Raw genomic sequence first — 27,941 nt, forward strand, 5'->3', positions numbered from 1 at the left:
CCTATAGAAAACGTTAGGGTTTTCCTTGATCCTACCTGCCAAAGACTTCTCATGTCCCCTCCTGGCTCTTCTTAGCTCTCTCTTTGAGTCCTTCCTGGCATACTTGTAATTCTCAAGCGCCCTAACTGAGCCTTCATGTCTCATCTTTACATAAGTCTCCTTCTTCCTCTTCACAAGAGATACAACTTCTTTAGTAAACCACGGTTCCCTCACTCGACCTCTTCCTTCCTGCCTGACAGGTACATACTTATCAAGGACACGCAGTAGCTGTTCCTTGAACAAGGTCCACATTTCAATTGGGCAGAATAGAGGGATATGGTCCACGAAAGGGTCGGGGGTTTTAGTTAAGTCAGGCAGTATGGTCGGTGCAGGCTTGGAGGGCCGAAGGGCCTGTCCTGTGCCGTAATTTTCTTTGTTCTTTGTAAGGTCGCTCAGCCTAAAATGCTCCCCCCACTGAAACATCGATCACCTGGCCTGGCTCATTCCCCAATACCCAGTCTAGTACGGCCCCCTCCCTGGTTGGATTGTCAACATCCTGGATCAAAAAGCCCTCCTGGACACATCTAACAAATTGCTCTCTACCCGAGACCCTGGCTGTGAGGGATTCCCTGTCAATATCGGGGAAGTTAAAGTCATCCACCACAACTCCCAAGTCATCATTACGAGGAAGTGTGAGGTGAATTAAAAAGCATTAAGGTAGACAAATCCCCAGGGCCAAATGGCATCTGTCCCAGAGGGAGACAAACGAGGGAAGTGTTGGGCCTCTAACACAAATCTTTGTTTCCTCATTGGCCACTGGTGAAGTCCCAAAGGATTGGAGGATAGCCAATGTTGTCCCATTATTTAAGGAGGGTAGCAAGGATAACCTGAGTAATTATAGGTCAGTGATCTTGACGTCAGTGATAGTGAAACTGTTGGAGACGATTATTAAGAATAGGATCTATGCACCTTTGGAACTGAATGGCCTTGTTAGCGACAGACAGCATGGTTTTGTATGTGGGAGGAAATGTATCACTAATTTAATTGTGTTTTTTGAGGAGAATAAACTCATGAACGATAGTCAGCATGGTTTTGTGAGAGGGAGGTCATGCCTCACTAACCTGGTGGAGCTTTTTGAAGAAGTGACTCGAATGGTTGATGAGGGAAGGGCCGTGGATGCCGTCTATATGGACTTTAGTAAAGTGTTTGACAAAGTCCCTCATGGTACGTTGGTGCAAAAGGTTGGATCTCATGGGATAAAGGGGGAGGTGGCTAGATGGGTGGAGAACTGGCTTGGTCACAGAAGACAGAGGGTGGTAGTGGAAGGGTCTTTTTCCGGCTGGATGCCTGTGATTAGTGGTGTTCCGCAGGGCTCTGTATTGGGACCTCTGCTGTTTGTGATTTATATAAACGATCTGGAAGAAGGTGTAACTGGGGTGATCAGTAAGTTTGCGGACGACACAAAAATGGCTGGACTTGCAGATAGTGAGGAACACTGTCAGAGGCTACAGAAGGATATAGATAGGCTGGAAATTTGGGCAAAGAAATGGCAGATGGAGTTCAATCCTGATAAATGCGAAGTGATGCATTTTGGTAGAACTAACGTAGGGGGGAGCTATACGATAAATGGCAGAACCATAAAGGGTGTAGATACGCAGAGGGACCTGGGTGTGCAAGTCCACAGATCCTTGAAGGTGACGTCACAGGTGGAGAAGGTGGTGAAGAAGGCATATGGCATGCTTGCCTTTATAGGACGGGGCATAGAGTATAAAAGTTGGGGTTTGATGTTGCAGTTGTATAGAACGTTGGTTCGGCACAGGAACAGGCCCTTCGGCCCTCCAAGCCCGCGCCGCTCCCTGGTCCAAACTAGACCATTCTTTTGTATCCCTCCATTCCCATTCCATTCATATGGCTATCTAGATAAGTCTTAAACGTTCCCAGTGTGTCCGCCTCCACCACCTTGCCCGGCAGCGCATTCCAGGCCCCTACCACCCTCTGTGTAAAATACGTCCTTCTGATATCCGTGTTAAACCTCCCCCCCCTTCACCTTGAACCTGTGACCCCTCGTGAACGTCACCACCAACCTGGGAAAAAGCTTCCCACTGTTCACCCTATCTATGCCTTTCATAATTTTATACACCTCTATTAAGTCTCCCCTCACCCTCCGTCTTTCCAGGGAGAACAACCCCAGTTTACCCAATCTCTCCTCATAACTAAGTCCCTCCAAACCAGGCAACATCCTGGTAAACCTCCTCTGCACTCTCTCTAAAGCCTCCACGTCCTTCCGGTAGTGTGGCGACCAGAACTGGACGCAGTATTCCAAATGCGGCCGAACCAACGTTCTATACAACTGGTGGTGAAAAGGTGGTGAAGAAAGCATACGGCACGCTTGCCTTCATCAGACGGGACATTGAGTTTACAAGTTTGCCAATTATGTTAGTTATATAGAAATGGCAGAGGTGCTTAATAAGTATTTTGCCTCGGTTTTCACAGAGGAGAAGGACCTGGGTGGATATACTGCGGGCGTACGGTGGACTGAAAGGATTGAGTATGTGGACTTTAAGAAAGAGGTTGTGCTGGAATCTTTGAATGGCATCAAGATAGATAAGTTGCCGGGTCCAGATGGGATGTACCCCAGGTTACTGTGGGAGGCGAGGGAAGAGATTGCAGAGCCTCTGGCGATGATCTTTGCATCGTCGATGGAGACGGGAGAGGTGCCGGAGTATTGGAGGATTGCGGATGTGGTTCCTATTTTCAAGAAGGGGAATAGGGATAGCCCAGGTAATTACCGACCGGTGAGTCTAACCTCAGTGGTTGGTAAGCTGATGGAGAAGATCCTGAGGGACAAGATTTATGAGCATTTAGAGAGGTTTAGTATGCTCAAGAATACTCAGCATGGCTTTGTCAAAGGCAGATCGTGCCTTACGAGCCTGGTGGAGTTTTTCGAAAATGTGACTAAACACATTGACGAAGGGAAGGCGGTAGATGTGGTTTATATGGATTTTAGCAAGGCGTTCGATAAGGTCCCCCATGCAAGGCTTCTAGAAAAAGTGAGAGGGCATGGGATCCAAGGGGCTGCTGCCCTGTGGATCCAAAACTGACTTGCCCAAAGGAGGCAGAGAGTGGGTATAGATGGGTCTTTTTCTAAATGGAGGTCGGTCACTAGTGGTGTGCCCCAGGGATCTGTTCTGGGACCCTTGCTGTTTGTCATTTTCATAAATGACCTGGATAAGGAAGTGGAGGGATGGGTTGGTAAGTTTGCCGACGACACGAAGGTTGGTGGGGTTGTGGATAGTCTGGAGGGATGTCAGAAGTTACAGAGGAACATAGATAGGATGCAAGACTGGGCAGAGAAGTGGCAGATGGACTTCAACCCAGATAAATGCGTAGTGGTCTATTTTGGCAGGTCAAATGGGATGAAGGAGTACAATATAAAGGGAAAGACTCTTAGTACGGTAGAGGATTCGAAGGACCTTGGTGTCCGGGTCCATAAGTCTCTAAAATCGGCCCCGCAGGTGGAGGAGGTGGTTAAGAAGGCGTATGGTGTGCTGGCCTTTATCAATCGAGGGATTGAGTTTCGGAGTCCGGGGATAATGATGCAGCTATATAAGACCCTCGTCAGACCCCACTTGGAGTACTGTGCTCAGTTCTGGTCACCTCATTACAGGAAGGATGTGGAAATGATTGAAAGGGTGCAGAGGAGATTTACAAGGATGTTGCCTGGATTGAGTGGCATGCCTTATGAGGATAGGCTGAGGGAGCTCGGTCTTTTCTCCTTGGCGAGATGTAGGATGAGAGGAGACCTAATAGAGGTATATAAGATGTTGAGACGCATAGATCGGGTGGACTCTCAGAGGCTTTTTCCCAGGGTGGAAATGTCTGCTACGCGAGGACACAGGTTTAAGGTGCTGGGGGATAGGTACAAGGGAAATGTTAGGGGGAAGTTTTTCACACAGAGGGTGCTGGGCGAGTGGAATCGGCTGCCATCAATGGTGGTGGAGGCAAACTCAATGGGGTCTTTTAAGAGACTCCTGGATGAGTACATGGGACTTAATAGGATGGAGGGTTATAGGTAGGCCTAAAAGGTAGGGATATGTTCGGCACAACTTGTGGGGCCGAAGGGCTTGTTTTTGTGCTGTAGTTTTTCTATGTTTCTATGTTTCTCTATAAAATGTTGGTTCGGCCACATTTGGAATACTGTGTCCAATTCTGGCCACCACACTACCAGAAGGTCGTGGAGGCTTTGGAGAGAACACAGAAAAGTTTTACCAGGAATTGTTGCCTGGTATGGAGGGTATTCGCTATGAGGAGAGATTGAATAAATTGGGATTGTTCTCCCTTGAAAGACGGAGGCTGAGGGGCGACCTGACAGAAGTTTATAAAATTATGAGGGGTATAGATAGGGTGAACAGTTGGAAGCTTTTTCCCAGGGCAGAAATAACAATTACAATGGGATATAAGTTCAAGGTAAGGGGGGCAAGGTTCAGTGGAGATGTGTGGGGGAAGGTTTTCACAGTGAGAGTGGTGGGAGCCTGGAATGCACTGCCAAGTGAGGTGGTGGAGGGACTTACACTCGCGACATTTAAGACGTATTTGGATAGACACATGAACAGATGGGGAATAGAGGGATAGAAGCAGTTGGTCCAGACAGGATAATATAATCAGCACAGGCTTGGAGGGCCGAAGGTCCCGTTCCTGTGCTGTACTGTTCTTTATTCTTTGTACCCTGCTTTTTTCACACTTTTCCAGTATCGGACTGCACAGCTGCTCCTCTGTCTCCTGTGGGCTGTTGGGAGGTCTACAGTCCACTCCCAACATTGTGATTTCACTTTTAATTTTAATCATTGTGATTAAAGTGTGTCTATCTCAGTCTCACTTTCTTCCCTCGTCCCTGCTGTTCTGGTCGCCACACTTTGGGAAGGATGTGAGGGACATTGGGAGGGGGACGTATTTTACACAGAGGGTGGTGGGGGCCTGGAATGCACTGCCAAGCAAGGTGATTGAGGCGGACACGCTGGGATCGTTTTAAACTTATCTAGATAGCCACATGAACAGACTGGGAATAGAGGGATACAAAAGAATGGTCTCATGGGCACATGAGCGGCGCAGGCTTGGAGGGCTGAAGGGCCTGTTCCTGTGCTGTATTGTTCTTTGTTGTTCAGTGTACACTGTTTCATTGATAACTGATATTTATCACTCTCACCTTGAGCTGCTGTTTGTAGGATTCCAGAGACTTTGTATCAGCTGGGACAGAGTTGACCTCCCTCAGCCGAGTCTCATATTTCTTTACGAGATCCTCAGCCTCCTGCGTGCTACGGATTACCACATCAATTGTCTTCAATCTGCAAAGAAAGGGAAAGGGGCAGTGATGAGAGGGGAGGAAGCTGGTGTAAACAGACCGAGCTATCAAAACCCCTCAGCTCCTCTGGCAAAGCGCAGCAGCATGATTTGCCCATGCTAAAACTCTTAGCTGGGTGGCACAGTGGTTAGCACTGCTGCCTCACAGTGCCAGGGAGCCGGGTTCAATTCCGGCCTCGGGTCACTGTCTGTGTGGAGTTTGCACATTCTCTCCGTGTCTGCGTGGGTTTCCTCCGGGTGCTCCGGTTTCCTCCCACAGTCTGAAAGACGTGCTGGTTAGGGTGGATTGACCCAAACAGGCGCCGGAGTGCAGCGACTAGAGGAATTTCACAGTAACTTCATTGCAGTGTTAATGGAAGCTGACATGTGACTCATAAATAAACTTTTTTAACTTTAAGCTCATCTCCAACTTGATCACAACCCAAAGATAACTTTACTCCACATAATGGTCTTTAGATCCTGGATGGGGTTGAGCTTCTCGAGTGTTGTTGGAGCTGCACCCATCCAGGCAGGTGGAGAGTGTTCTAACACACTCCTGATCTATGCCTTGTAAATGGTGGACAGACTTTAGGAAGTCAGGAGGTGAGTTCCTCACTGCAGGATTCCCAGCCTCTGAGCTGCTCTTGCAGCTCCAGTTCTTATATGGCTAGGTCCAGTTCAGTTTCTGACGAAAGGTATTTGAGCTGCGTAAGTCAATGCATAACTGTGTGCATGTACAGAGAATCAGAGTGTGTGTTTATATATAAACAGGTGGGAGATTCTGTAAATGTGTGTGTGGGTGTATCACACACAGTGTCTTCTCTCTGTTTGTGTCAGTATTAACTGTTCAGTCTGACCAAGTACTCGACTCCTGAAGCTTGGACTCACTTCTCCAGATAGACAGAGGAGAGGCTGTAGACGCGATCCATCTTCTGTAAGGTGATATCGAGTTCAGAGCGCAGAATCGGAGCATTGTTTAGTTGCTCTGGCAGGGCAAGTACTTTCTCTGTTTTCTCACTCACACTGTTCAAATTCTTCTTAATCCCTTCCAGCTCAGAGTGCATTTTCTGAAAGAGAAGTGAAACAGAATATTAACTGGTTTCTACCAGGGGACATGGACCAGTGGCTCACTGTCCCCTCTGATACCTCCCTCCCACTCCCCCCACCTCCCTCCCTCCCACTCCCCCCACCTCCCTCCCTCCCGCGCCCTTCACCTCCAACTCTCCCTCACTCCCTCCCTCCCGCTCCCTCCCACTCTCTCCCTCTCTCCCCCTCCCTTCACCTCCAACTCTCCCTCCCTCCCGCTCCCTCCATTTCCCTCCCACTCTCTCCCTCCCTCCCGCGCTCTTCACCTCCAACTCTCCCTCCCTCCCTCCCGCTCCCTCCCTCCCTCTCTCCCTCCCTCCCATTCCCTCCACCTCCCTCCCACTCTCTCTCCCTCCCTCCCATTCCCTCCACCTCCCTCCCACTCTCTCTCTCCCTCCCTCCACCTCCCTCCCACTCTCTCTCCCTCCACCTCCCTCCCACTCTCTCTCCCTCCCTCCCTCCCACTCCCTCCACCTCCCTCCCACTCTCTCTCCCTCCACCTCCCTCCCACTCTCTCTCCCTCTCTCTCCCTCCACCTCCCTCCCACTCTCTCTCCCTCCCGCTGTCTGCCCCTCATCCTTTTGTTATAATTACGTGGTTTATGAGATTGTTATGATTGGTGACAGTGTCTTTAAATTAAATAAAGTGAAGGAGATCATGTGACCTGTTCTGCAAGTTAGTGAGAAACACAAAGGCGGACTGTAAAAGCTTCTTTAGGGATGCAAAAAGGAAAGGGTTCGCAAGGACAAATGCGGACATTTTAAAAGTAATGGTGGAGTCAACATGGATTCATGAAAGGGAAATGATGTTTGACAAATCTGCTGGAGTTTTTTGAGTATTACCTGTGGTACAGACAGAGGAGAATCAGTAGATGTGGTGTATTTCAATTTTAATGAGTCAGTAAAAGCTGGCATGAAGGCGCAGCAAGCATTAAGGAAGGAAATGGTTAGTTGACCTTCACTGCAAAGGGATTAAAGTACAGATGTATGAGTAAGGAGGTCTTGTTGCAATTGTACAGAGCCTTAGTGAGACTGCACCTGGAGTTCTGTGCACAGTTTTGGTCCCTTTATCTAAGGAATAATATACTTGCCACAGAGGGAGCACAATGATCCCTGGAATGGTGGGATTGTTTTATGGAAAGAGGTTGAGGAAACAGTGCCTGAATTGTCTGGAGTTTTGAAAAATGACGGGAGACCTCATTAAATTTACAACATTCTTCCAGGGTGTGACAGAGTAGATGCGGATACGATATTTCCCCTGGCTGGGGCATCTGGAACCAGGGGACACGGTCTCCTAATGAGGGGCTGGTTATTTAAGACTGAGATGAGGAGGAATTTCTTCACTCAGAGGGTGGTGAACCTTTGGAATTCTCTACCCCAGAGGGCTGTGGAATCTCAAACATTAAACACATTCAAAACAGAAATTGATAGATTTCTGGAGACTAATGACATTAAGGGATACGGGGATAGTGGGAAAAGTGTAGAGGTAAATAACCAACCATGATCTATTTGAATGGCAGAGCAGGGTCGATGGGCTGAATGGCCTGATTCTAATTCCGATGTTACAAGGCCCCCTGTCTCCATGTGCAAATCCCTTTTTGATTCCTCGCCAGCTCCTGTCCTTTTACACCCACTGACTGTTTATATGGTGATGAAAGACTTCTGGATTCCTCTTTATGTTCACTGCTAGCCTCTTCTCATGCTCCCTCTGTTTCTCTTTCACTTCCCTCTTGGCCTTGTATATTTAGCCTGATTCTCAGTTATATTATCCACCTGACATCTGTCACCTGCAGACGTTTTCCTCTTCATATTAATCTCTGTTTCTTCTGGCATCCTGGGAGCTTGGATTTGTTTACATTACTTTTCCCTGTTTGGAGATCTCTTTATAAGATAGGTTCTTGGGGTGGGACAGAGAGAGGACACGTCCCCTTTCCTTTGGGCTCACGCCCGACCCTTGTTGCCCCCTGTGATGCCTTGCTCTTATCTTGTTGTCTTCTTGCCTCCTGGGCCTTTTCCTATATTTTTATATTACTCATGTGAGTTTTGTTGTGTGCCGGTCGGAGCGTCAGGGTTAGAACACAGGTCAACAGCTGATCACTAGAGCTTACCTGCTGCTCGCTGATGCGCTGTTTACATTCTGCCAGTGGGTTTTTGTCCAGTGGTTGTCGGATCTTGTGGATCATTCTCTTTTCACAACCTTCAAGCTGCAATCGGATGTCCTTCAGCTGAGTCACGTACTTTTTACAACTCAACTCATCCTGCTCACCTATAACACAGAGAGGGAGAGGCAGGGGCCTCAGTCTGAGGATTCAGGGGAGACTGTTTAGGACAGAGATGAGGAGACATTTCTTCACTCAGAGAGTGGTCAGTCTGTGGAATTCATTACCACAGAAGGTAGTTAAGACCAAAACATTGAATGATTTCAAGAAGCAGTTAGAGCACTCGGGGCGAAGGGGATCAAAGGGCATGGGGGGAAGGTGGGATCAGGATATGGAGTTGAATGATCAGCCATGATCAGAATGAATGGCGGAGCAGGCGCGAAGGGCCGAATGGCCTCCTCCTGCTTCTAGTTTCTATGAGAGACCTGAACCTCAAACTCTGAACAACTGACGCATTTTTGCTCAATGATATCCCTGGGAGTGCCCCAGGGATCTGTTCTGGGACCCTTGCTGTTTGTCATTTTCATAAATGACCTGGAAGAGGAAGTGGAGGGATGGGTTGGTAAGTTTGCCGACGACACGAAGGTTGGTGGGGTTGTGGATAGTTTGGAGGGATGTCAGAAGCTGCAGAGTGACATAGATAGGATGCAAGACTGGGCGGAGAAGTGGCAGATGGACTTCAACCCAGATAAATGTGTAGTGGTCCATTTTGGCGGGTCAAATGGGATGAAGGAATATAATATCAAGGGTAAGATTCTTAGCAGTGTAGAGGATCAGAAGGACCTTGGGGTCCGGGTCCATAGGACTCTGAAATCGGTCTCGCAGGTAGAGGAGGTGGTTAATCATCTTCTATGATTAAGAAGGCGCATGGTGTGCTGGCCTTCATCAATCGAGGGATTGAGTTTAGGAGTCTGGGGATAATGATGCAGTTTTTTAAGACCCTCGTCAGACCCCACTTGGAGTACTGTGCTCAGTTCTGGTCGCCTCATTACAGGAGGGATGTCGAAATGATTGAAAGGGTGCAGAGAAGATTTACAAGGATGTTGCCTGGATTGGTTGGCATGCCTTATGAGGATAGGTTGAGGGAGCTTGGTCTTTTCTCCTTGGAGAGACGAAGGATGAGAGGTGACCTGATAGAGGTGTACAAGATGTTGAGAGGTATAGATCGGGTGGATTCTCGGAGGCTTTTTCCCAGGGCTGAAATGGGTGCCGGCATCTCCACATCATGACGACCATCGACACCACAAACCACCGGCTCCAAGTGGAGAGGATCTCCAAGAAGATTGCGCATATCGACACAGACATCAAGTTTCTATTCTGTAAATTGAGTTTGTGTCTTTATATGCCCTGTTTGTGAACAGAATTCCCACTCACCTGAAGAAGGGGCTTAAGGCTCCGAAAGCTTGTGGCTTTTGCTACCAAATAAACCTGTTGGTCTTTAACCTGGTGTTGTTAAACTTCTTACTGTGCTACGAGAGGACACAGGTTTAAGGTGCTGGGGAGTAGGTACAGAGGAGATGTCAGGGGTAAGTTTTTCACTCAGAGGGTGGTGGGTGAGTGGAATCGGCTGCCGTCAGTGATGGTGGAGGCAAACTCGATAGGGTCTTTTAAGAGACTTCTGGATGAGTACATGGGACTTAATAGGATTGAGGGTTATAGGTAAGCCTATATATAAGCCTAGGTAGGTAGGGACATGACCGGCGCAACTTGTGGGCCGAAGGGCCTGTTTGTGCTGTAGTTTTTCTATGTTCTATGTTTTATGATATGAAGGTTTATGAAACTAAGGTGGACAATGAAGCTAAGACACAGATCAGAAATAATCTCATTAATGGCAGGACAAGCACCAGGCGTTCCTTTCTGTCAATGGGCACTGGTCAATGGGCACTGGTCAATGGACACTGGCCAATGGGCACTGGTCAATGGGCACTGGTCAATGGGCACTGGTCAATGGGCACTGGTCAATGGACACTGGTCAATGGGCAGTGGTCAATGGGCAGTGGTCAATGGGCACTGGTCAATGGACACTGGTCAATGGACACTGGTCAATGGACACTGGTCAATGGGCACTGGTCAATGGGCACTGGTCAATGGACACTGGTCAATGGACAGTGGTCAATGGGCAGTGGTCAATGGGCACTGGTCAATGGGCAGGGATACTGATCTGAACCATTTCAGCCGAGCTCCGGATTGAGAGATGAACCATTTTGGACTGAGAGGAGGAGACATTACTTCAAAGGGTGAATCTTTGGAAGTTGTGGCGCTCCATTGTTGACTGTATCTAAGGCTGGGATAACAGATTTCTGGTCTCTGAATGAATTATGGGTTATGGGGAATGGATGGGAAAGTGAGGCCAGCCATGATCATATTGAATGGCAGTGCAGCCTCAATGGGCCGAATGGTCTGCTCCTGCTCCCATTTGTTCTTTATTTCTGTACCTCTCTCTAGACTCCGCAGCAGCTGTTCGTAGTGTTGAGTGGTGAGTTTGTATTCCTTCTCAATCTGAATCCGGTCGTCAGGTCCAAACATGTGTGAGTCCTGACTTTCCCGTAAGAAGTCCTGATAGTGAAGCTCCAGGTTTGGAAGAATTTGTTTATAATCCTCCGAGTTCAAATTCCGAAACTGCAAAATATCATCAACTGTTAGAGCAAAATACAGCAGCAAGGGCAAGTAGTGAGGGGGTAAAGACTGAGGGGAGCACGGAGTGAGGGATCAGGGAGTGAGGGAGCAGGGAGTAAGTGAGGGAGCAGGGAGTGAGGGAGCAGGGAGTGAGGGAGCAGGGAGTGAGGGAGCAGGGAGTGAGGGAGCAGGGAGTGAGGGAGCAGGGAGTGAGGGAGCAGGGAGTGAGGGAGCAGAGAGTGAGGGAGCAGGGAGGGAGGGAGCAGGGAGTGAGGGAGCAGGGAGTGAGGGAGCAGGGAGTGAGGGAGCAGGGAGTGAGGGAGCAGGGAGTGAGGGAGCAGGGAGTGAGGGAGGGAGCAGGGAGTGAGGGAGGAGCGAGTGAGGGAGCAGGGAGTAAGTGAGGGAGCAGGGAGTGAGGGAGCAGGGAGTGAGGGAGCAGAGAGTGAGGGAGCAGAGAGTGAGGGAGCAGAGAGTGAGGGAGCAGAGAGTGAGGGAGCAGAGAGTGAGGGAGCAGAGAGTGAGGGAGCAGAGAGTGAGGGAGCAGAGAGTGAGGGAGCAGGGAGTGAGGGAGCAGGGAGTGAGTGAGGGAGCAGGGAGTGAGGGAGCAGCGAGTGAGGGAGCAGAGAGTGAGGGAGCAGAGAGTGAGGGAGCAGGCAGTGAGGGAGCAGGGAGTGAGGGAGCAGGGAGTGAGGGAGCAGGGAGTGAGGGAGCAGGGAGTGAGGGAGCAGGGAGTGAGTAAGGGAGCAGGGAGTGAGTGAGGGAGCAGGGAGTGAGGGAGCAGGGAGTGAGGGAGCAGGGAGTGAGGGAGCAGGCAGTGAGGGAGCAGGCAGTGAGGGAGCAGGCAGTGAGGGAGCAGGCAGTGAGGGAGCAGGGAGTGAGCAGGGAGTGAGGGAGGGAGCAGGGAGTGAGGGAGCAGGGAGTGAGGGAGCAGGGAGTGAGGGAGCAGGGAGTGAGGGAGGGAGCAAGGAGTGAGGGAAGGAGCAGGGAGTGAGGGAAGGAGCAGGGAGTGTGGGAGCAGGGAGTGAGGAAGCAGGGAGTGAGGGAGCAGGGAGTGAGGGAGCAGGGAGTGAGGGAGCAGGGAGTGAGGGAGCAGGGAGGGAGGGAGCAGGGAGTGAGGGAGCAGGGAGTGAGGGAGCAGGGAGTGAGGGAGCAGGGAGTGAGGGAGCAGGGAGTGAGGGAGCAGGGAGTGAGGGAGCAGGGAGTGAGGGAGGGAGCAGGGAGTGAGGGAGGGAGCAGGGAGTGAGGGAGGGAGCAGGGAGGGAGCAGGGAGTGAGGGAGCAGGGAGTGAGGGAGCAGGGAGTGAGGGAGGGAGCAAGGAGTGAGGGAGGGAGCAGGGAGTGAGGGAAGGAGCAGGGAGTGAGGGAGCAGGGAGTGAGGGAGCAGGGAGTGAGGGAGCAGGGAGTGAGGGAGCAGGGAGTGAGGGAGCAGGGAGTGAGGGAGCAGGGAGTGAGGGAGCAGGGAGTGAGGGAGCAGGGGTGAGGGAGCAGCGAGTGAGGGAGCAGCGAGTGAGGGAGCAGCGAGTGAGGGAGCAGCGAGTGAGGGAGCAGCGAGTGAGGGAGCAGCGAGTGAGGGAGCAGCGAGTGAGGGAGCAGCGAGTGAGGGAGCAGCGAGTGAGGGAGCAGCGAGTGAGGGAGCAGCGAGTGAGGGAGCAGCGAGTGAGGGAGCAGCGAGTGAGGGAGCAGCGAGTGAGGGAGCAGCGAGTGAGGGAGCAGGGAGTGAGGGAGCAGGGAGTGAGGGAGCAGGGAGTGAGGGAGCAGGGAGTGAGGGAGCAGCGAGCGAGGGAGCAGGGAGCGAGGGAGCAGGGAGCGAGGGAGCAGGGAGTGAGGGAGCAGGGAGTGAGGGAGCAGCGAGTGAGGGAGCAGAGAGTGAGGGAGCAGAGAGTGAGGGAGCAGAGAGTGAGGGAGCAGAGAGTGAGGGAGCAGAGAGTGAGGGAGCAGAGAGTGAGGGAGCAGCGAGTGAGGGAGCAGCGAGTGAGGGAGCAGCGAGTGAGGGAGCAGCGAGTGAGGGAGCAGCGAGTGAGGGAGCAGCGAGTGAGGGAGCAGCGAGTGAGGGAGCAGGGAGTGAGGGAGGGAGCAGGGAATGTGAGAATGTGGGAGTGACTGGCGCGTGGCTGAAGCGTAGAGGGTGCAGGTTTATGTGGGACAAGAGGATTAGGGCATGAGTCGGTGAAGATAAATGAATGAGAGCGAGAGGATAAACAGTGAAGAGGGTGAGAGTGAAGGGGTGAGGGGTCAGAGAGGGTGAGGTTGAGAGTCAGTGAAGGCCGAGGGGGTGAGAAGTTAAGACATGAGGGTGTGAGGGATGGGAGGGTAATGGGCAAGGGACGAGGGGGTGTGGGTGAATGGGTGAGAGCTTAGGGTTTGAGGGGGTTGAGGGGGTGAAGGGGTGAGGAGGTTAAGGGGTGAAGGGGGTGACGAGGTGAAGGGGTGAGGGTGCGAAGGGGTGAGGGTGTGAAGGGGTGAGGGTGTGAAGGGGTGAGGGTGCGAAGGGGTGAGCGGTTGGGGCTGACGGAGTTAAGAGGTGAGGAGGTGAAGGGGTGAGGGGGTGAGGAGGTGAAGGGGTGAGGGGGTGAAGGGGTGAAGGGGTGAGGGGGTGAAGGGGTGAAGGGGTGAAGGGGTGAGGGGGTGAGGAGGTGAAGGGGTGAGGGGGTGAGGAGGTGAAGGGGTGAGGGGGTGAAGGGGTGAGGGGGTGAGGGGGTGAAGGGGTGAGGGGGTGAGGGGGTGAGGGGGTGAAGGGGTGAGGGGGTGAAGGGGTGAGGGGGTGAAGGGGTGAGGGGGTGAAGGGGTGAGGGGGTGAGGGGGTGAAGGGGTGAGGGGGTGAGGGGGTGAGGGGGTGAAGGGGTGAGGAGGTGAAGGGGTGAGGGGGCGAAGGGGTGAGGGGGTGAAGGGGTGAGGGGGTGAAGGGGTGAAGGGGTGAAGGGGTGAGGGGGTGAAGGGGTGAGGGGGTGAGTGGGTGAAGGGGTGAGGGGGTGAAGGGGTGAAGGGGTGAGCGGGTGAAGGGGTGAGGGGGTGAGGGGGTGAAGGGGTGAGGGGGTGAAGGGGTGAGGGGGTGAAGGGGTGAGGGGGTGAAGGGGTGAGGGGGTGAAGGGGTGAGGGGGTGAAGGGGTGAGGGGGTGAAGGGGTGAGGGGGTGAGGGGGTTAGGGAGTGAGGGGGATGAAGGGTAAGGGGTTAAGGGATGGGGTGAGGGGGTTAAGGGGTGAGTGATGGGAGGGTGAGGGGGTTAAAGGGTGAGGGGTTAAGGGTGAGTGATGGGAGGGTGAGGGGGTTAAGGGGTGAGGGGGTTAAGGGGTGAGGGGGTTAATGGGTGAGGGGGTTAATGGGTGAGCGGGTTAATGGGTGAGGGGGTTAATGGGTGAGGGGGTTAAGGGTTGAGGGGGTGAGGGGTTAAGGGGTGAGTGATGGGAGGGTGAGGGGGTTAAGGGGTGAGGGGGTTAATGGGTGAGGGGGTTAAGGGGTGAGGTGGTTAAGGGGTGAGGGGGTTAAGGGGTGAGGGGGTTAAGGGGTGAGGGGGTTAAGGGGTGAGGGGGTTAAGGGGTGAGGGGGTTAAGGGGTGAGGGGGTTAAGGGGTGAGGGGGTTAAGGGGTGAGGGGGTTAAGGGGTGAGGGGGTTAATGGGTGAGGGGGTTAAGGGGTGAGGTGGTTAAGGGGTGAGGTGGTTAAGGGGTGAGGTGGTTATGGGGTGAGGGGGTTAAGGGGCGAGTGGGTGAGGGGTTAAGGGGTGAGTGATGGGAGGGTGAGGGGGTTAAGGGGTGAGGTGGTTAAGGGGTGAGGGGGTTAAGGGGTGAGGGGGTTAAGGGGTGAGGGGTGAGGGGTTAAGGGGTGAGTGATGGGAGGGTGAGGGGGTTAAGGGGTGAGGGGGTTAAGGGGTGAGGGGGTTAAGGGGTGAGCCCCCAGGGTCAGACGCATTCCGATGAGCCTCACCGTGAGCAGGTTCCAGGAACGGATGAGTTGCATGTCGCGATTGAGGTACAGCCAGGGGAGAAGGCTCTTCATATCGATATGCAACTTGTGCCACAAACTCACTATTGTCTGGTAAGAGGTATCCAACCTGAGAGAGAGAGAGGGAGAGAAAGGCTCGATACGGCAATCTCACAGACACTGAAGGCAAAGTCACCATGAGCCCCAATATGAGGGTGAAATACAGAACCTGCTGCCCGGAGAGCGCTGCCCAGAGAGCGCTGCCCGGAGAGCGCTGCCCAGAGAGCGCTGCCCGGAGAGCGCTGCCCAGAGGGCGCTGCCCAGAGAGCGCTGCCCAGAGAGCGCTGCCCGGAGGGAGCTGCCCGGAGAGCGCTGCCCGGAGGGCGCTGCCCAGAGAGCGCTGCCGGGAGGGCGCTGCCCGGAGAGCGCTGCCCGGAGGGCGCTGCCCAGAGAGCGCTGCCGGGAGGGCGCTGCCCGGAGAGCGCTGCCCAGAGAGCGCTGCCCGGAGAGCGCTGCCCAGAGGGCACTGCCCAGAGAGCGCTGCCCGGAGGGCGCTGCCCGGAGAGCGCTGCCCAGAGGGCGCTGCCCAGAGAGCGCTGCCCAGAGGGCACTGCCCAGAGGGCGCTGCCCGGAGAGCGCTGCCCAGAGGGCACTGCCCAGAGAGCGCTGCCCGGAGGGCGCTGCCCGGAGAGCGCTGCCCAGAGGGCACTGCCCAGAGGGAGCTGCCCAGAGGGCACTGCCCAGAGGGCGCTGCCGGGAGGGCGCTGCCCAGAGGGCGCTGCCCAGAGGGAGCTGCCCAGAGGGCGCTGCCCAGAGGGCGCTGCCCGGAGGGCGCTGCCCAGAGGGCGCTGCCCAGAGGGAGCTGCCCAGAGGGAGCTGCCCAGAGGGCGCTGCCCAGAGGGAGCTGCCCAGAGGGCACTGCCCAGAGGGCGCTGCCCAGAGGGAGCTGCCCAGAGGGCACTGCCCAGAGGGCGCTGCCCGGAGGGCGCTGCCCGGAGGGCACTGCCCAGAGGGTGCTGCCCGGAGGGCGCTGCCCGGAGGGCGCTGCCCGGAGGGTGCTGCCCGGAGGGCGCTGCCCAGAGGGTGCTGCCCAGAGGGTGCTGCCCGGAGGGCGCTGCCCAGAGGGTGCTGGCACCATCTCCCAACATTTAAGAAGCATGTGGATAAACATTCAGAAAGCCACAGCACAGGAGGCGATATACCGAGCGCTGGTAACAGGGGTTAGGATACCCTGCTATTGGATGGTGCACAGAGACATGATGACTCAAAGGGCCTATTCCTGTGCTCTCTGACTCTCTCGGTGGGATTTTATAACCTCGCTCGTCCCAAAACCATAGAATCCCACCCAAGGTCAACAGACCTTTCCATGGTCCGCCCCTCGCCCACTCTGATCCCCGTGGCGGACAGGACAGTAAAATTCCGGTCTGTGAATATAAATGTCGGGATATAATGCCAACTGTGCCGCTCCGGTCACCACATTACGGGAAGGACAGAATGGCCCCGGTGAGAGAAAGAGAGCGGAGATTTACTGAATGTTACCAGGACTGGAAAATTGCAGCGATGAGGAGAGATTGGATAGGTCAGGAATGTTTTCCTTAGAATTTCTTTAACTCACAATGGGCCGAATGGCTACATTACACAAAAAGGCCAATCTATAGTTCCATCGTCTGTCTGAGCCCGAGAGTGTCTGTCTGAGCCCGAGAGTGTGTGTCTGAACCCGAGAGTGTGTGTCTGAACCCGAGAGTGTGTGTCTGAACCCGAGAGTGTCTGAACCCGAGAGTGTGTGTCTGAACCCGAGAGTGTGTGTCTGAACCCGAGAGAGTGTGTCTGAGCCCGAGAGTGTGTGTCTGAACCCGAGAGTGTGTGTCTGAGCCCGAGAGTGTGTCTGAACCCGAGAGTGTGTGTCTGAACCCGAGAGAGTGTGTCTGAGCCCGAGAGTGTGTGTCTGAACCCGAGAGAGTGTGTCTGAGCCCGAGAGTGTGTGTCTGAACCCGAGAGTGTGTGTCTGAGCCCGAGAGTGTGTCTGAACCCGAGAGTGTGTGTCTGAGCCCGAGAGTGTGTCTGAACCCGAGAGTGTGTGTCTGAGCCCGAGAGTGTGTCTGAACCCGAGAGTGTGTGTCTGAGCCCGAGAGCGTGTGTCTCAGCCCGAGAGTGTGTGTCTGAACCCGAGAGTGTGTGTCTGAGCCCGAGAGTGTGTGTCTGAACCCGAGAGTGTGTGTCTGAACCCGAGAGTGTGTGTCTGAACCCGAGAGTGTGTCTGAACCCGAGAGTGTGTGTCTGAGCCCGAGAGTGTGTGTCTGAACCCGAGAGTGTGTGTCTGAACCCGAGAGTGTGTGTCTGAACCCGAGAGTGTGTGTCTGAACCCGAGAGTGTGTGTCTGAGCCCGAGAGTGTGTGTCTGAGCCCGAGAGTGTGTGTCTGAACCCGAGAGTGTGAGTCTGAACCCGAGAGTGTGTGTCTGAGCCCGAGAGTGTGTGTCTGAGCCCGAGAGTGTGTGTCTGAGCCCGAGAGTGTGTGTCTGAACCCGAGAGTGTGTCTGAACCCGAGAGTGTGTGTCTGAACCCGAGAGTGTGTGTCTGAACCCGAGAGTGTGAGTCTGAACCCGAGAGTGTGTGTCTGAACCCGAGAGTGTGTGTCTGAGCCCGAGAGTGTGTGTCTGAGCCCGAGAGTGTGTGTCTGAGCCCGAGAGTGTGTGTCTGAGCCCGAGAGTGTGAGTCTGAACCCGAGAGTGTGTGTCTGAGCCCGAGAGTGTGTGTCTGAGCCCGAGAGTGTGTGTCTGAGCCCGAGAGTGTGTGTCTGAACCCGAGAGTGTGTGTCTGAACCCGAGAGTGTGTCTGAACCCGAGAGTGTGTGTCTGAACCCGAGAGTGTGTGTCTGAGCCCGAGAGTGTCTGTCTGAGCCCGAGAGTGTGTGTCTGAACCCGAGAGTGTGTGTCTGAACCCGAGAGTGTGTGTCTGAACCCGAGAGTGTGTGTCTGAGCCCGAGAGTGTGTGTCTGAGCCCGAGAGTGTGTGTCTGAACCCGAGAGTGTGTGTCTGAACCCGAGAGTGTGTCTGAACCCGAGAGTGTGTGTCTGAGCCCGAGAGTGTGTGTCTGAGCCCGAGAGTGTGTGTCTGAGCCCGAGAGTGTGTGTCTGAACCCGAGAGTGTGTGTCTGAGCCCGAGAGTGTGTGTCTGAACCCGAGAGTGTGTGTCTGAGCCCGAGAGTGTGTGTCTGAGCCCGAGAGTGTGTGTCTGAGCCCGAGAGTGTGAGTCTGAACCCGAGAGTGTGTGTCTGAGCCCGAGAGTGTGTGTCTGAGCCCGAGAGTGTGTGTCTGAGCCCGAGAGTGTGTGTCTGAACCCGAGAGTGTGTCTGAACCCGAGAGTGTGTGTCTGAACCCGAGAGTGTGTGTCTGAACCCGAGAGTGTGAGTCTGAACCCGAGAGTGTGTGTCTGAACCCGAGAGTGTGTGTCTGAGCCCGAGAGTGTGTGTCTGAGCCCGAGAGTGTGTGTCTGAGCCCGAGAGTGTGTGTCTGAGCCCGAGAGTGTGAGTCTGAACCCGAGAGTGTGTGTCTGAGCCCGAGAGTGTGTGTCTGAGCCCGAGAGTGTGTGTCTGAGCCCGAGAGTGTGTGTCTGAACCCGAGAGTGTGTGTCTGAACCCGAGAGTGTGTCTGAACCCGAGAGTGTGTGTCTGAACCCGAGAGTGTGTGTCTGAGCCCGAGAGTGTCTGTCTGAGCCCGAGAGTGTGTGTCTGAACCCGAGAGTGTGTGTCTGAACCCGAGAGTGTGTGTCTGAACCCGAGAGTGTGTGTCTGAGCCCGAGAGTGTGTGTCTGAGCCCGAGAGTGTGTGTCTGAACCCGAGAGTGTGTGTCTGAGCCCGAGAGTGTGTGTCTGAGCCCGAGAGTGTGTGTCTGAGCCCGAGAGTGTGTGTCTGAACCCGAGAGTGTGTCTGAACCCGAGAGTGTGTGTCTGAACCCGAGAGTGTGTGTCTGAACCGGAGAGTGTGAGTCTGAACCCGAGAGTGTGTGTCTGAGCCCGAGAGTGTGTGTCTGAGCCCGAGAGTGTGTGTCTGAGCCCGAGGGTGTGTGTCTGAGCCCGAGAGTGTGTGTCTGAGCCCGAGAGTGTGAGTCTGAACCCGAGAGTGTGTGTCTGAGCCCGAGAGTGTGTGTCTGAGCCCGAGAGTGTGTGTCTGAGCCCGAGAGTGTGTGTCTGAACCCGAGAGTGTGTGTCTGAACCCGAGAGTGTGTCTGAACCCGAGAGTGTGTGTCTGAACCCGAGAGTGTGTGTCTGAGCCCGAGAGTGTCTGTCTGAGCCCGAGAGTGTGTGTCTGAACCCGAGAGTGTGTGTCTGAACCCGAGAGTGTGTGTCTGAACCCGAGAGTGTGTGTCTGAGCCCGAGAGTGTGTGTCTGAACCCGAGAGTGTGTGTCTGAGCCCGAGAGTGTGTGTCTGAGCCCGAGAGTGTGTGTCTGAGCCCGAGAGTGTGTGTCTGAGCCCGAGAGTGTGAGTCTGAACCCGAGAGTGTGTGTCTGAGCCCGAGAGTGTGTGTCTGAGCCCGAGAGTGTGTGTCTGAGCCCGAGAGTGTGTGTCTGAACCCGAGAGTGTGTGTCTGAACCCGAGAGTGTGTCTGAACCCGAGAGTGTGTGTCTGAACCCGAGAGTGTGTGTCTGAGCCCGAGAGTGTCTGTCTGAGCCCGAGAGTGTGTGTCTGAGCCCGAGAGTGTGTGTCTGAGCCCGAGAGTGTGTGTCTGAGCCCGTGAGTGTGTGTCTGAACCCGAGAGTGTGTGTCTGAGCCCGAGAGTGTGTGTCTGAACCCGAGAGTGTGTGTCTGAACCCGAGAGTGTGTCTGAACCCGAGAGTGTGTGTCTGAACCCGAGAGTGTGTGTCTGAACCCGAGAGTGTCTGTCTGAGCCCGAGAGTGTGTGTCTGAACCCGAGAGTGTGTGTCTGAACCCGAGAGTGTGTGTCTGAGCCCGAGAGTGTGTGTCTGAGCCCGAGAGTGTGTGTCTGTGCCCGAGAGTGTGTGTCCGAACCCGAGAGTGTGTGTCTGAACCCGAGAGTGTGTGTCTGAGCCCGAGAGTGTGCGTCTGAACCCGAGAGTGTCTGTCTGAGCCCGAGAGTGTGTGTCTGAACCCGAGAGTGTGTGTCTGAACCCGAGAGTGTGTGTCTGAGCCCGAGAGTGTGTGTCTGAGCCCGAGAGTGTGTGTCTGTGCCCGAGAGTGTGTGTCCGAACCCGAGAGTGTGTGTCTGAACCCGAGAGTGTGTGTCTGAGCCCGAGAGTGTGTGTCTGAACCCGAGAGTGTGTGTCTGAACCCGAGAGTGTGTGTCTGAGCCCGAGAGTGTGTGTCTGAGCCCGAGAGTGTGTGTCTGAACCCGAGAGTGTGTGTCTGAACCCGAGAGTGTGTGTCTGAACCCGAGAGTGTGTGTCTGAGCCCGAGAGTGTGTGTCTGAGCCCGAGAGTGTGTGTCTGAGCTCGAGAGTGTGTGTCTGAGCCCGAGAGTGTGTGTCTGAACCCGAGAGTGTGTGTCTGAACCCGAGAGTGTGTGTCTGAGCCCGAGAGTGTGTGTCTGAACCCGAGAGTGTGTGTCTGAACCCGAGAGTGTGTGTCTGAACCCGAGAGTGTGTGTCTGAACCCGAGAGTGTGTGTCTGAACCCGAGAGTGTGTGTCTGAACCCGAGAGTGTGTGTCTGAACCCGAGAGTGTGTGTCTGAACCCGAGAGTGTGTGTCTGAACCCGAGAGTGTGTGTCTGAACCCGAGAGTGTGTGTCTGAGCCCGAGAGTGTGTGTCTGAACCCGAGAGTGTGTGTCTGAACCCGAGAGCGTGTGTCTGAGCCCGAGAGTGTGTGTCTGAACCCGAGAGAGTGTGTCTGAACCCGAGAGTGTGTGTCAGAGCCCGAGAGTGTGTGTCTGAGCCCGAGAGAGTGTGTCAGAGCCCGAGAGTGTGTGTCTGAGCCCGAGAGTGTGTGTCTGAGCCCGAGAGTGTGTGTCTGAACCCGAGAGTGTGTGTCAGAGCCCGAGAGTGTGTGTCTGAACCCGAGAGTGTGTGTCTGAGCCCGAGAGTGTGTGTCTGTGCCCGAGAGCGTGTGTCTGAACCCGAGAGTGTGTGTCTGAACCCGAGAGTGTGTGTCTGAACCCGAGAGAGTGTGTCTGAGCCCGAGAGTGTGTGTCTGAACCCGAGAGTGTGTGTCTGAACCCGAGAGTGTGTGTCTGAACCCGAGAGTGTGTGTCTGAGCCCGAGAGTGTGTGTCTGAACCCGAGAGTGTGTGTCTGAACCCGAGAGTGTGTGTCTGAACCCGAGAGTGTGTCAGAGCCCGAGAGTGTGTGTCTGAGCCCGAGAGTGTGTGTCTGAGCCCGAGAGTGTGTGTCTGAGCCCGAGAGTGTGTCTGAACCCGAGAGTGTGTGTCTGAACCCGAGAGTGTGTGTCTGAACCCGAGAGTGTGTGTCTGAGTCCGAGAGTGTGTGTCTGAGCCCGAGAGTGTGTGTCTGAACCCGAGAGTGTGTGTCTGAGCCCGAGAGTGTGTGTATCTGAGTCCGAGAGTGTGTGTCTGAACCCGAGAGTGTGTGTCTGAACCCGAGAGTGTGTGTCTGAACCCGAGAGTGTGTGTCTGAACCCGAGAGTGTGTGTCTGAACCCGAGAGTGTGTGTCTGAACCCGAGAGTGTGTGTCTGAACCCGAGAGTGTGTGTCTGAACCCGAGAGTGTGTGTCTGAGCCCGAGAGTGTGTGTCTGAACCCAAGAGTGTGTGTCTGAACCCGAGAGTGTGTGTCTGAACCCGAGAGTGTGTGTCTGAACCCGAGAGTGTGTGTCTGAACCCGAGAGTGTGTGTCTGAACCCGAGAGTGTGTGTCTGAACCCGAGAGTGTGTGTCTGAACCCGAGAGTGTGTGTCTGAACCCGAGAGTGTGTGTCTGAGCCCGAGAGTGTGTGTCTGAACCCGAGAGTGTGTGTCTGAACCCGAGAGCGTGTGTCTGAGCCCGAGAGTGTGTGTCTGAACCCGAGAGAGTGTGTCTGAAGCCGAGAGTGTGTGTCAGAGCCCGAGAGTGTGTGTCTGAGCCCGAGAGAGTGTGTCTGAACCCGAGAGTGTGTGTCAGAGCCCGAGAGTGTGTGTCTGAGCCCGAGAGTGTGTGTCTGAACCCGAGAGTGTGTGTCAGAGCCCGAGAGTGTGTGTCCGAACCCGAGAGTGTGTGTCTGAGCCCGAGAGTGTGTGTCTGTGCCCGAGAGCGTGTGTCTGAACCCGAGAGTGTGTGTCTGAACCCGAGAGTGTGTGTCTGAACCCGAGAGAGTGTGTCTGAGCCCGAGAGTGTGTGTCTGAACCCGAGAGTGTGTGTCTGAACCCGAGAGTGTGTGTCTGAACCCGAGAGTGTGTGTCTGAGCCCGAGGGTGTGTGTCTGAACCCGAGAGTGTGTGTCTGAACCCGAGAGTGTGTGTCTGAGCCCGAGAGTGTGTGTCTGAACCCGAGAGTGTGTGTCTGAACCCGAGAGTGTGTGTCTGAGCCCGAGAGTGTGTGTCTGAACCCGAGAGTGTGTGTCTGAGCCCGAGAGTGTGTGTCTGAGCCCGAGAGTGTGTGTCTGAACCCGAGAGTGTGTGTCTGAGCCCGAGAGTGTGTGTCTGAGCCCGAGAGTGTGTGTCTGAGCCCGAGAGTGTGTGTCTGAGCCCGAGAGTGTGTGTCTGAGCCCGAGAGTGTGTGTCTGAACCCGAGAGTGTGTGTCTGAACCCGAGAGTGTGTGTCTGAACCCGAGAGTGTGTGTCTGAGCCCGAGAGTGTCTGTCTGAGCCCGAGAGTGTGTGTCTGTGCCCGAGAGTGTGTGTCTGAGCCCGAGAGTGTGTGTCTGAGCCCGAGAGTGTGTGTCTGAGCCCGAGAGTGTGTGTCTGAACCCGAGAGTGTGTGTCTGAACCCGAGAGTGTGTGTCTGAACCCGAGAGTGTGTGTCTGAACCCGAGAGTGTGTGTCTGAGCCCGAGAGTGTGTGTCTGAACCCGAGAGTGTGTGTCTGAACCCGAGAGTGTGTGTCTGAACCCGAGAGTGTGAGTCTGAACCCGAGAGTGTGTGTCTGAACCCGAGAGTGTGTGTCTGAACCCGAGAGTGTGAGTCTGAACCCGAGAGTGTGTGTCTGAACCCGAGAGTGTGTGTCTGAACCCGAGAGTGTGAGTCTGAACCCGAGAGTGTGTGTCTGAACCCGAGAGTGTGTGTCTGAACCCGAGAGTGTGTGTCTGAACCCGAGAGTGTGTGTCTGAACCCGAGAGTGTGTGTCTGAACCCGAGAGTGTGTGTCTGAACCCGAGAGTGTGTGTCTGAGCCCGAGAGAGTGTGTCTGAACCCGAGAGAGTGTGTCTGAGCCCGAGAGTGTGTGTCTGAACCCGAGAGTGTGTGTCTGAACCCGAGAGTGTGTGTCTGAACCCGAGAGTGTGTGTCTGAACCCGAGAGTGTGTGTCTGAACCCGAGAGTGTGTGTCTGAACCCGAGAGTGTGTGTCTGTGCCCGAGAGTGTGTGTCTGTGCCCGAGAGTGTGTGTCTGAGCCCGCGAGTGTGTGTCTGAGCCCGCGAGTGTGTGTCTGAGCCCGCGAGTGTGTGTCTGAACCCGAGAGTGTGTGTCTGAGCCCGAGAGTGTGTGTCTGAACCCGAGAGTGTGTGTCTGAACCCGAGAGTGTGTGTCTGAGCCCGAGAGTGTGTGTCTGAACCCGAGAGTGTGTGTCTGAACCCGAGAGTGTGTGTCTGAGCCCGAGAGTGTGTGTCTGAACCCGGGAGTGTGTGTCTGAACCCGAGAGTGTGTGTCTGAGCCCCAGAGTGTGTGTCTGTACCCGAGAGTGTGTGTCTGAACCCGAGAGTGTGTGTCTGAGCCCCAGAGTGTGTGTCTGAACCCGAGAGTGTGTGTCTGAACCCGAGAGTGTGTGTCTGAACCCGAGAGTGTGTGTCTGAACCCGAGAGTGGCTGTCTGAGCCCGAGAGTGTGTGTCTGAGCCCGAGAGTGTGTGTCTGAACCCGAGAGTGTGTGTCTGAATCCGAGTGTGTGTGTCTGAGCCCGAGAGTGTGTGTCTGAACCCGAGAGAGTCTGTCTGAGCCCGAGAGTGTGTGTCTGAGCCCGAGAGTGTGTGTCTGAGCCCGAGAGTGTGTGTCTGAGCCCGAGAGTGTGTGTCTGAGCCCGAGAGTGTGTGTCTGAATCCGAGAGTGTGTGTCTGAACCCGAGAGTGTGTGTCTGAACCCGAGAGTGTGTGTCTGAACCCGAGAGTGTGTGTCTGAGCCCGAGAGTGTGTGTCTGAACCCGAGAGTGTGTGTCTGAACCCGAGAGTGTGTGTCTGAACCCGAGAGTGTGTGTCTGAGCCCGAGAGTGTGTGTCTGAGCCCGAGAGAGTGTGTCTGAACCCGAGAGAGTGTGTCTGAACCCGAGAGTGTGTGTCTGAACCCGAGAGTGTGTGTCTGAACCCGAGAGTGTGTGTCTGAGCCCGAGAGTGTGTGTCTGAGCCCGAGAGTGTGTGTCTGAGCCCGAGAGTGTGTGTCTGAACCCGAGAGTGTGTGTCTGAACCCGAGAGTGTGTGTCTGAACCCGAGAGTGTGTGTCTGAACCCGAGAGTGTGTGTCTGAACCCGAGAGTGTGTGTCTGAACCCGAGAGTGTGTGTCTGAACCCGAGAGTGTGTGTCTGAGCCCGAGAGTGTGTGTCTGAGCCCGAGAGAGTGTGTCTGAACCCGAGAGTGTGTGTCTGAACCCGAGAGTGTGTGTCTGAACCCGAGAGTGTGTGTCTGAACCCGAGAGTGTGTGTCTGAGCCCGAGAGTGTGTGTCTGAACCCGAGAGAGTGTGTCTGAACCCGAGAGCGTGTGTCTGAACCCGAGAGCGTGTGTCTGAACCCGAGAGAGTGTGTCTGAATCCGAGAGTGTGTGTCTGAACCCGAGAGAGTGTGTCTGAATCCGAGAGTGTGTGTCTGAACCCGAGAGTGTGTGTCTGAACCCGAGAGTGTGTGTCTGAACCCGAGAGTGTGTGTCTGAGCCCGAGAGTGTGTGTCTGAACCCGAGAGTGTGTGTCTGAACCCGAGAGTGTGTGTCTGAACCCGAGAGTGTGTGTCTGAACCCGAGAGTGTGTGTCTGAACCCGAGAGTGTGTGTCTGAGCCCGAGAGTGTGTGTCTGAACCCGAGAGTGTGTGTCTGAACCCGAGAGTGTGTGTCTGAACCCGAGAGTGTGTGTCTGAACCCGAGAGTGTGTGTCTGAACCCGAGAGTGTGTGTCTGAACCCGAGAGAGTGTGTCTGAACCCGAGAGTGTGTGTCTGAGCCCGAGAGTGTGTGTCTGAGCCCGAGAGTGTGTGTCTGAACCCGAGAGTGTGTGTCTGAACCCGAGAGCGTGTGTCTGAACCCGAGAGCGTGTGTCTGAGCCCGAGAGTGTGTGTCTGAGCCCGAGAGTGTGTGTCTGAGCCCGAGAGTGTGTGTCTGAACCCGAGAGTGTGTGTCTGAGCCCGAGAGTGTTTGTCTGAACCCGAGAGCGTGTGTCTGAGCCCGAGAGTGTGTGTCTGAACCCGAGAGTGTGTGTCTGAACCCGAGAGTGTGTGTCTGAGCCCGAGAGTGTGTGTCTGAGCCCGAGAGTTTCTGTCTGAACCCGAGAGTGTGTGTCTGAACCCGGGAGTGTGTGTCTGAACTCGGGAGCGTGTGTCTGAAACCGAGAGCGTGTGTCTGAGCTCGGGAGCGTGTGTCTGAACCCGGGAGCGTGTGCGCGGCCCCGAGTCTGTGTGTGCAGTCCTGACTTCCTGTGCGCAGTCCTGACTTCCTGTGCGCAGTCCTGACTTCCTGTGCACAGTCCTGACTTCCTGTGCGCAGTCCTGACTTCCTGTGCGCAGTCCTGACTTCCTGTGCGCAGTCCTGACTTCCTGTCCGCAGCCCTGACTTCCTGTCCGCAGCCCTGACTTCCTGTGCGCAGCCCTGACTTCCTGTGCGCAGCCCTGACTTCCTGTGCGCAGTCCTGACTTCCTGTGCGCAGTCCTGACTTCCTGTGCGCAGTCCTGACTTCCTGTGCGCAGCCCTGACTTCCTGTGCGCAGCCCTGACTTCCTGTGCGCAGCCCTGACTTCCTGTGCGCAGTCCTGACTTCCTGTGCGCAGTCCTGACTTCCTGTGCGCAGTCCTGACTTCCTGTGCGCAGTCCTGACTTCCTGTGCGCAGTCCTGACTTCCTGTGCGCAGTCCTGACTTCCTGTGCGCAGCCCTGACTTCCGGTGCGCAGTCCTGACTTCCTGTGCGCAGCCCTGACTTCCTGTGCGCAGCCGACTTCCTGTGCGCAGTCCTGACTTCCTGTGCGCAGCCCTGACTTCCTGTGCGCAGTCCTGACTTCCTGTGCGCAGTCCTGACTTCCTGTGCGCAGTCCTGACTTCCTGTGCGCAGTCCTGACTTCTTGTGCGCAGTCCTGACTTCCTGTGCGCAGTCCTGACTTCCTGTGCGCAGCCCTGACTTCCTGTGCGCAGTCCTGACTTCCTGTGCGCAGTCCTGACTTCCTGTGCGCAGTCCTGACTTCTTGTGCGCAGTCCTGACTTCCTGTGCGCAGTCCTGACTTCCTGTGCGCAGTCCTGACTTCCTGTGCGCAGTCCTGACTTCCTGTGCGCAGCCCTGACTTCCTGTGCGCAGCCCTGACTTCCTGTGCGCAGCCCTGACTTCCTGTGCGCAGTCCTGACTTCCTGTGCGCAGTCCTGACTTCCTGTGCGCAGCCCTGACTTCCTGTGCGCAGCCCTGACTTCCTGTGCGCAGTCCTGACTTCCTGTGCGCAGTCCTGACTTCCTGTGCGCAGTCCTGACTTCCTGTGCACAGTCCTGAGGCCATGCTATTTAATTTTAGTGCCAAGGAAAGAGCTGTGCGATGGTGGAGGGGCCTCCCGATAGGACACTCTGTCGCTCTTTAGCCCACTGAGTTACCACAGGAACAGGAAGCACCCATTTGGTAATCCCCCCTCCCGCTACCTAACAGAGCCCGAGGCCACTCATCTGAGTATGGGCAATGGGTCCACAGGAGGGGAGGAGCGCTGCTGGCCCTCTGATTGTTCAGCACACCTTGGGGAATAGCAGCCCCAATGGGGGCCAGATGGGGAAGGTGGGGTGTCTGCGAGGCAGACAGCAGATTGTGCCCCGTGGATGGGACATCTCGCCCTGTGCAGTCACAGGCACGTCCAGTAAAGTCCTTAGCAGAGTCACGGGCCGATAATTACCTGCTCATTGCATCCAAGGCTTCTTTGTTTGGGGGAGGGACGGTGAAGCAGACAGAGGGAACAAGAGCTTCATTTCCTGATGGACCAACAACTTTCCATTTCTTGGGTTGGCTGTTATTCAGCAGGATGTACTCATCGCCTTTATTCACCATGATCTGAGAGGAGACAAAGACAAACACCTCAGTGACTACTGCTGCCATTGGTATACATAAGAACAAAGAACATAAGAACTAGGAGCAGGAGTCGGCCATCTGGCCCCTCGAGCCTGCTCCGCCATTCAATAAGATCATGGCTGATCTTTTCCTGAACTCAGCTCCACTTACCCGCCCGCTCACCATAACCCTCAATTCCTTCACTGTTCAAAAATTTATCTCTCCTTGCCTTAAAAACATTCAATGAGGTAGCCTCAACTGCTTCACTGGGCAGGGAATTCCACAGATTCACAACCCTTTGTGTGAAGAAGTTCCTCCTCAACTCAGTCCTAAATCTGCTTCCCCTTATTTTGAGGCTATGCCCCCTAGTTCTAGTTTCACCCGCAATGGAAACAGCTTCCCTGCTTCTACCTTATCTATTCCCTTCATCTTATATGTTTCTATAAGATCTCCCCTCATTCTTCTGAATTCCAATGAGTATAGCCCCAGTCTACTCAGTCTCTCCTCATAGGCCAACATTCTCAACTCCGGAATCAACCTCGTGAATCTCCTCTGCACCCCCT

The 27,941-nt window shown here is 54.8% G+C and overlaps 1 protein-coding gene across 16 annotated transcripts in view; it reads right to left on the reverse strand.

Moving 5' to 3' along the window:
- Window positions 1-27,941, reverse strand: part of LOC144504463 (plectin-like) — a 745,079-nt gene that overhangs the window by 56,393 nt on the left and 660,745 nt on the right. For all 16 annotated transcript variants that reach the window (XM_078229777.1, XM_078229768.1, XM_078229848.1 and 13 more), the window contains 6 exons: window positions 27,227-27,381; window positions 15,097-15,223; window positions 10,996-11,179; window positions 8,510-8,667; window positions 6,205-6,383; window positions 5,183-5,321 (listed from right to left, as the gene is read on the reverse strand). In XM_078229777.1, coding sequence (XP_078085903.1) covers window positions 5,183-5,321; window positions 6,205-6,383; window positions 8,510-8,667; window positions 10,996-11,179; window positions 15,097-15,223; window positions 27,227-27,381 — 942 coding nt within the window. The remainder of the gene's footprint in view (window positions 1-5,182; window positions 5,322-6,204; window positions 6,384-8,509; window positions 8,668-10,995; window positions 11,180-15,096; window positions 15,224-27,226; window positions 27,382-27,941) is intronic.

This window comes from Mustelus asterias, chromosome 2, assembly GCF_964213995.1.
Source record: "Mustelus asterias chromosome 2, sMusAst1.hap1.1, whole genome shotgun sequence".
NCBI classification, from domain to species: Eukaryota; Metazoa; Chordata; class Chondrichthyes; order Carcharhiniformes; family Triakidae; genus Mustelus; species Mustelus asterias.